The following is a 7,730-nucleotide window of genomic DNA, read 5'->3' on the forward strand; positions in this document are numbered from 1 at the left end:
GGATGGATGGATGGATGGATGGATGGATGGACGGACGGATGGATGGACGGACGGATGGATGGATGGACGTATAGATGTTTGAATGTATAGATAGGTAGATGGATATGTGGGCAATAGGTGGGTAGATTGGAAGTAGAAGGGTAGATGGATGGATAGACCATCACAATAAAAGGACCACTTAGCAGTCAAATGGTGAGAATTTAGACAAGTTGAAAATCATGTTTGGTCTCACATATGCTGGATTTGAGATAGCAGTAAGAGCCAAAATTAAACCAGACAAGAATGGATGAGGTGGCCAGGGTAGGTAGATAAATATCCAATGAAAGATTGAGTTCACAGAAGAATACACAAGAATTCCAAGGTTTAGAAGTGGAGCTGGCAAAGAAGGCTGCAGAGGAAAAGCAGGACAAGACAGTGACACAGCAGCCAGCAATGCAGGTTCCAGAGAGAAGATGCTCAAGACCCCGCCTCCCTGCCCTCCTCTAAAGCAAGCCTTGTTTCTTTAGAGCTAGCTTCACTTGGTGCCTCCTCCACTCAAACCCCTCTTCCCTATACCCCAGTTCTACACCTGCCCACCCCTAACACTCCCAGCTCAATCTACACAAACCCCACTGAAGGATGAACGCACCATGGGCCAGGGTGTGCTACTGCACACTTTGAGGGCTGTGCCCACATTTGCTCTGATATTCCAAGCCAAGCACCAGTGACTCCTGTGACAGCAGGGGGTGGGGGGGAAGAGGAGGCTGAAGGAGACAGAATCTACTCAGGCATAGAGCTGAGAGAGAATACATGAGCCATTAGTCTTTGAAAGGAACAGAATGAGGAGCTAATCAGAGGTTGTCATGGTGATGATTCTGTCCAGTTCCACATAGAGTTCAAAACTCGTGAGCCCAGAGACACCAGAGTGACAGACAAAGCCAAGATCCTCCCTTCCTTTCAGAACCCATCCAGAGATATTCAGGCTTTCTTAAAGAAAGGCCTTCATTTGAGCACACAATTTGAAAGTGAAAAACAACTCAATTTCCTGAAATTCACTTGACAGTCAAGGTTTCTTGTTTCATTGAATGAGCAGCCCTCCCCCTACCTCTCTGATGATGTGAGGGAAGAAGCAGAGCCAAAGGCAGCAGGTCTCCAAGTGTGACCGGAAGCCAGAAACACCTCTGGTAGCCTCCAGGACTGCAGATCCTCAGGCCCCACTCAGATTTGGTGTGAGATACCCTGGGACCACTCAACATGCTTAACAAACCATCAGGAGAGTCTGATACATGCTTGAGTTCTGCGAAGACCAGCTTCTGAAAATACGAGTCTGAGAAAACCCCTCAGTCAAGTTCCTATGAACTCAACATAGGATAAGTTTCTCAAAGCGAGGGTCTCTTTGTGGTTGGGCCTCCTCAGAGTTGGAGCAGCTACAAGGCCAATGCAGGTGGGGAGCTGGTCAAGGCACCTGAATGCTATCTAGGACAAGTCTAGAAAGGCAACATGAAGACCTCTCCCCTGACCTGCCACCATTCTGCAGGCCTTGCTCATCGATTTCAGCATGTGGCATGTACTGAAGACCAGCCAGACCAGCTCTTCCTGGACATTGGAATGTTCCCATGCTCACAGCCCAAGGCCCTGCAAAAGAGGAGGTGCTGCTGGCTACAATCTAGACAAACAAGCCCTGATCCAGATGGAGGGATCAAAGAACGGGCCTACAAGGCCTGTTGTGCATAGACCAGCCCCAACTCCTTCTCCTCTTCCTCCTCCAAGGGCACTGGCAGTGAGGCATAAAGGGAACTCCCCAGTCAGGAGTTCTGGGCACCCACCCAGAGCTGGCTGAGTCTCTCCATGTGACTTGCCAGTGACAGCACCTCTGGTTCTAACCGCTTCATATGTCATGTGGCAGAGCCAGGCTCAGAGATGGCTCAGGTCCCACGCAGGATCCAGGGATTTGGAATGAGAAATGAAATAGTAATATATACCTCCATCCCTGATCCTCCTCCCAAGAAACCCCTGCAACACATGCCCAAGATGATGGGGTGGCATTTCCAACCCCGAAGAGCAGGAAGATGAGAGAGTATGGGTACCAACACACAGTGTCACACATGGTCCTTGCTTCCAGCAAACCAGATTTTCACTACAACAGACCCAGCTTATGTTAGATATGCCGTGGCTGTCTCCTAACCTATACCATAGCTGAGGAATCCCTGCCACCAGCCTGCCATCACCATGTTCAAGTCACACATGTGTCTGTAGGGATGCTGGTGGGAACACCTCCTCATTGCTAGTCATGTGAAAAAAACACATTTACATATGAGGCAAAATAACTGACTGAACTCCTGGTCCACAGATCTATAAAGCTGTACTTTTATCATTATTTCACGGTGTAAAGCATTGTTCCACGTTACATATACTCAATGTCTCCTGTTTCACAGTCTCTTGACTGCGCAAAGTGGCTGACCAGACCACCAAGGTGTGTATTCCTGCACTGGGTGGTGACTTCAGAGCCTGCCAAGACACACCACTCTCACCTGGCCCTGACACTGAAGAGTGGGTGTGTGTACATATGTACGAACGCTGCTCTGCATTCACAGTCCCGGGCACTGAAGCAAACTGGCAAGCCTTCTTCTTCAGTTTCAAATGTGTCTCAGAGTTATCACTGCTTTCTGGTGGTGTCTGTGCTGGTAACTGCTCAGGGACAACATAGTTGGAGAGGCAGGGGGAGAGTACGGTTGACTGATTCCCTACTCTCTCCAGCCAAGGATAACAACACAGCACAGCTCTTAATCCTGTGTCACTTCCAAACATAATGAGATCTTAGCCCGATTACCAGCTCTTTGGCCTTTTCGCTCACACCTGACACCACATGGGCTCAGTAGTAGGGGTGCTTCCCTAGGGTGATTAAACTTGAATATGCTTTACAATCAGCCAGAGGCAGGCTCTGAGGACATACCTCCTTGGAGTCTGAGTCCAGATGCTGCTGACCTTGGCTGAGTGTGGTAAAGGACTGCTCACTGACACTTTAAATGTTCCTAGGGACTTCAATGGGACTGCACAGTACAGTGAGATGGGCTCTGCTTTAGGGACACACGATTGTTTAGTTCAAAGACCCAGGTGAAGACACCCCTAGAGGCAGCCATGAGGCCCATATGAGGCTCAGAAGACATAAAGGCCTTCCTTGGGGGCTGACAACAGGGTTTAGCTGTCCTGAACCCTGAACCCTGGCAAGGTGCCCAGCGTCTGCCTGTTCAGATGCCTGTTTTTGCAGATCATGCCACAAGACTTTCAGACACGGACTTGACGGATGCTACACTCAGCACGGCCTTCCCCAGGGGGCTCCCTTCCTCTGCCCTCGCCCTTCCTCAGTAGGACCTTCCACCACTGAAACCCTTATGCAAGCACCCTTTGCCTTGATGAGGCTTGGTTCTGAGCAGCACGGGTCCCTCTTGAACACAGACCTAAGATCTTCTTCTCCTCCACAAACTTCTCTCCTGCTTCTGTGTCCAGCGAGGAAGAAATCTGTTCGCAGAAAGACTGTGCTCTCCAACTTCAGCATTGGAGTGGACTTGGGTACCTTGGACCTGGTACCTCAGGACCTATCCCAAAGTGCACACAGGCTCTACTACCAGGGCATGAGCTTCTAGATGATGGGCAGAGAATCGAGAAAGGGACTCTCTGATTGGGTAACCTCAGGTGGAAGGAAACAGCACTGCTCACTTAGGCTGACAAGCTGTGTCCATGAACACTGAGGACACATGCCTGCTCTGCTAGGGCCTGCTCTGTGAGTGCTAGCCCACAGTTCTCACCTGTATCAGTCAGGCTACCCTGACCTAGGCTCTATCTCTCAACCTCCCTCCTCTCCTCAGTTCTCAACTCTCCCTTCTCCTTCAGAAAGCCTTTCCAGACAGTTCCAAATGGCATCTATCTCTGACCTAGCAAGAAGGTGGGAAGCCTGGAGCTTTCCCCACCATGAGGGAGCCTCACAGATGTAGTGACCCTGAAGCCCTCAAGCCCCTGCAGCTTCCTGCAGACAACAGCAGCTAGGTATTACAATACCTAAGACAATTAAGGCAACACATGTCTTTGAAGGTGATGCAGAAGTCATTCCGGGGCTCAAAGTACGCTGTCCCAGGGCAGTACATTCCAGTGACTGAGGATATCAATGGCCTAAATTCAGGCTCCGCTTGAAATGAAATGTATCCTTAAGCAAGGTGCAGGCTATCCTTGCACCAAGTGCCCTGAGCCTTCAGTATTCTCCTGCTGCTCCCGGCTCACCTGAAGTCCGACGCCCACCCCTCCCTTGGATTGGTTTTCATAGCTCTAGCTCCTCACCAGAACCTCCTGGGAGCTGTTGAATGTCAGGTAACTATGTCAAGATTCTGGTTTAATCTGTACTGTGGCTTGTGGATGTTATCCTCAAAGTTCCTCTGGGTATTCTGGGCTACTCAAGCCCTACCTGCTCCTCACGGTCCTCTTGTCTTCTTCTCTGAAGCTAACCAAGGGAGCCCCTCCCACCACCACCTGCCTATCCTTTCATTGGGGCTATACTTATACTTGTCTTCTTTAGTTTTTGCCTTCAGACAAGAACAGCCTATGGGTAAACCTGTCTTATCAGCTCCAGTGTTCAACTTGAGGAGTGTAATTAAACTGTACACAGTCTCACACAGTAAGCCCCCATCTCTCTCCCCTCCCCCTCCTAGAGCCACCATTTGGGACCAATGAGTCCAGGTCAGGAGGCAGGCTTCATGGGGTCTACCCACATGGTAGACAGGCACTGGATAGTTACTGTCGTCGGGACCTACTTTCCCACCCACACAAACAAGACACTTAGATCATAGATTCTCCATAGTTTTTGGGTTTCCTCCCACTATGTACCCATCTGCCCCCGTTCTTCAGTCTCCCTGGTTGATACGGGCTAAAGTTCACTTTCTGGTCTGTCAGCAAAGCAGGTGAGCCAAGTTGGGAGCACCTTCCCCTGGCCGATCTTTGCGAAGAAGCTGCTGGCGAGAAGCTGGCCCAGCAGGGATTCTGTTTAACGGGGCTACAGATTAATAAAGTCTTCAGGCAGATGGTTATCAGAAAGTGAGTCCAGAGGGAAAGATATACCATAAGGCTGGAGTGGAGCCCCACCACTAGGTAGATTCAGCCTGTTCTGCAGTCCAGAGCAGGAGAAAAGCATAACATCCCCAAGATGCCCACCCAACTTCCCCCTGTTCCTTCAGAGGACGTTGGAAGAAGACCTCTGGGATCTTACCAGGAGCTGTGCCTCTCCCTCAGGACATGAACTTGTTAGGAGACACTTTTTGAAATCCTCAGAATCATTTAGGGGAAACAGACTAAAGATGTATATGACCACACATCCAGCATCTGATACAGCAGCCCCTGTGTGAACCCCCACATTAGGGAAAGCCCTGGAGTTTACTGCTGCTCAACTCAGTAAGTAGGAAATGACCCCACAGCCTTTCCTCCAGCTGGCCAGATATTCTATAGCTCAGCCACCATAACAGCTGCATTCCTGCTGCTGCTGGTCCCAGGCGACCAATGAGCAAGCTCATTGACAGCTGCTACCCAGACCAGACCCAGGAGAAAAGAGTGGCCCCTTTAAGCCACCCAGAACATCCCAACTCAGACTGGCACAAGGATAGCCACCTCATGTCACCAAGAATGGCGGATATAGAACACTGTGGTCTCAAGGGCTTTCTATAGAGTTTCACACCCTGCCACCATTCTTGCAAGGCTAGCCTGTGTGTGCTTAAGACACCAAGATTGTCCGCTGCCTCACTCACCCGGCGAAGATTCGTTTAGGCCCATCAGGTCGTTGGCCCTCTGGATCCTCTCCAGGCACATGGCTTGCTCCTTCTTGAAGATACAGTCAGAGTGCATAGCAATAGCCTGTAGGATATGGGGAACAGGTGATGAGAGGGCACGGAGCCCATTGACAGCCCCTCTGCCTCAACTCAGGAGAGGAGCGTTAGGGACAGAAATGGCAGGAGGGTGACAGATCAACATCTGCTGTTACAAATGCCATGAGGGCTATCCCCACACCCCAACTCAATGAGTCCCACAGGCCCCTAAGCCTCAGTCCCCATGCTATAATGACATTAACAATGACATGTGCTGCCCTCTAGCGGCTGGGCATGTGTGTGCATCCACGCTAGAAGCTCATAAACACTATTGCTCAACTGGGGCACAGGGTTCCTGGTTAGGGCCGTAGAATGGTCTTCTGCGTCCCATACCCCTAAACTATTTTTGTTTACCTCATTTACTGTTTGTTGCAAACGTGTAACCAAGTCGAGGTGTTATTTAACTTGTTCCAAGTCACACGACTTGGTAGACGGTGTCACAGGATTTGAGTCTACTCTTCTGGCTCCTGCTGCACTTTATGGGGAGGTGAAGGCTGGTAAACTGAGGACTACAGGAACAAATGCCCGGCCACAGCAGACCAAGGGGCAATGGTAGGATTCAGGGGTCTCCTCTCCACTCTATTTCAGAGGAGGAAAGAGAGGCGCAAAACTCAGCTCAGGTCTCACAGCAGGTACAGGGACTTCACAGCCACACCTTCTGTTGTGATGATGTCTAAGTTCATTTTCATCAAATGAAATGATTCTCTTGGCAAGGAATCTGAGCTATCAAGGGCCATGTTCCAAGACAGATCCGATCCCACCTCCTCACCGAGAGCGAGATGTGCATGTCCTGTCAAGCAAGGAGTTACAGATCAGGAGTAAGAGGGATGCCTCAGGCTCTAAGGACAGCCTAGTCCTGGCCCAGATGGAACCAAATGGAACCAAATGGAACCAAATGGAACCAAATGGAACCAAATGGAACCAAATGGAACCAAATGGAATCAAATGGAACCCTCCTCCTCTCGCTCCTGATCTTCAGACTTGCTCAAGAAAGATATGAACAGAGAACAAGATCCTGAGTTTAGGGGTATGGGGACTAGAAGGCCATTCCGTGGCCCTAACCAGGGACCCTGCACTCAGTTGAGCAAGCCAGATTCCATGCAACTCTAAGCGTCATAGCACATGTCACCATCATAATAGATTTGCAAATTCTGTAACAACTCTTGGTCCAATCAGCACCAGTCTGGAGGAAAATCATTTATCTAATTCACACCACAGAAGCATGGGGTAGGCTGTGTATGGAAAGAGTCCAGGGGCAAGGGAGTGCTGTTGCCAGAAATGCCAGCCTTGGGCCAGCTTGGCTGAGAGTACACAGAAGTCACTGGTTCTCCAGGTGGAGGCTCAGTACAGTTGCAGAGGAAGCCTAGGCCCTTACCGCAGGCAGCAGCAGGAGAGCAGTCAGGGAGAGCTGCAGGACTCTAGCCATGGTGCTTCCCAGCCACTATCGCTGGCTGTTGCTCCCAGCTTTGGAGAGTCAGTCGCCACCCACCACTGTCCACACAGAGCTGAAGGGAAGGAAAGACAGCACACCATGTCACCTGCTGCAGGGTTCTCAGTCTAGGCTTCCAGCCCTGGTTACCCTTGAACCTTGCACTCCTTCACCCTTCCATCCCACCAACACGAGTTGAGTGCCGTCTGCCCTGTGCCCACAGTAGGGCACCGAATGTGGGTATGTGCCAGCTCAGCCATCCAGCTACTGGCACACTCCAGAGTAGCTTATTCCTCTGCATAGACCAGCTGTCTCCACGTCTCGACACTCTCTGCTTTCACACAGAAACAGCGTCTTGGCTGGCATATGCATGCCCACCTAGCAATGACATTTACCAGGCTCCCTTGTTCCCAGGCACG

General features: G+C 50.5%; 1 protein-coding gene across 4 annotated transcripts in view; it reads right to left on the reverse strand.

Moving 5' to 3' along the window:
- Adcyap1r1 (ADCYAP receptor type I) overlaps window positions 1-7,308 on the reverse strand; it is a 38,085-nt gene extending 30,777 nt beyond the window's left edge. For all 4 annotated transcript variants that reach the window (XM_028758362.1, XM_028758360.1, XM_028758359.1 and 1 more), the window contains exons 1-2: window positions 7,258-7,308; window positions 5,766-5,871 (exon numbers count right to left, since the gene is read on the reverse strand). In XM_028758362.1, coding sequence (XP_028614195.1) covers window positions 5,766-5,871; window positions 7,258-7,308 — 157 coding nt within the window. The remainder of the gene's footprint in view (window positions 1-5,765; window positions 5,872-7,257) is intronic.
- Window positions 7,309-7,730: the final 422 nt, after the last annotated feature.

Source organism: Grammomys surdaster, unplaced genomic scaffold (assembly GCF_004785775.1).
Source record: "Grammomys surdaster isolate TR1022 unplaced genomic scaffold, NIH_TR_1.0 126197, whole genome shotgun sequence".
NCBI lineage: Eukaryota > Metazoa > Chordata > Mammalia > Rodentia > Muridae > Grammomys > Grammomys surdaster.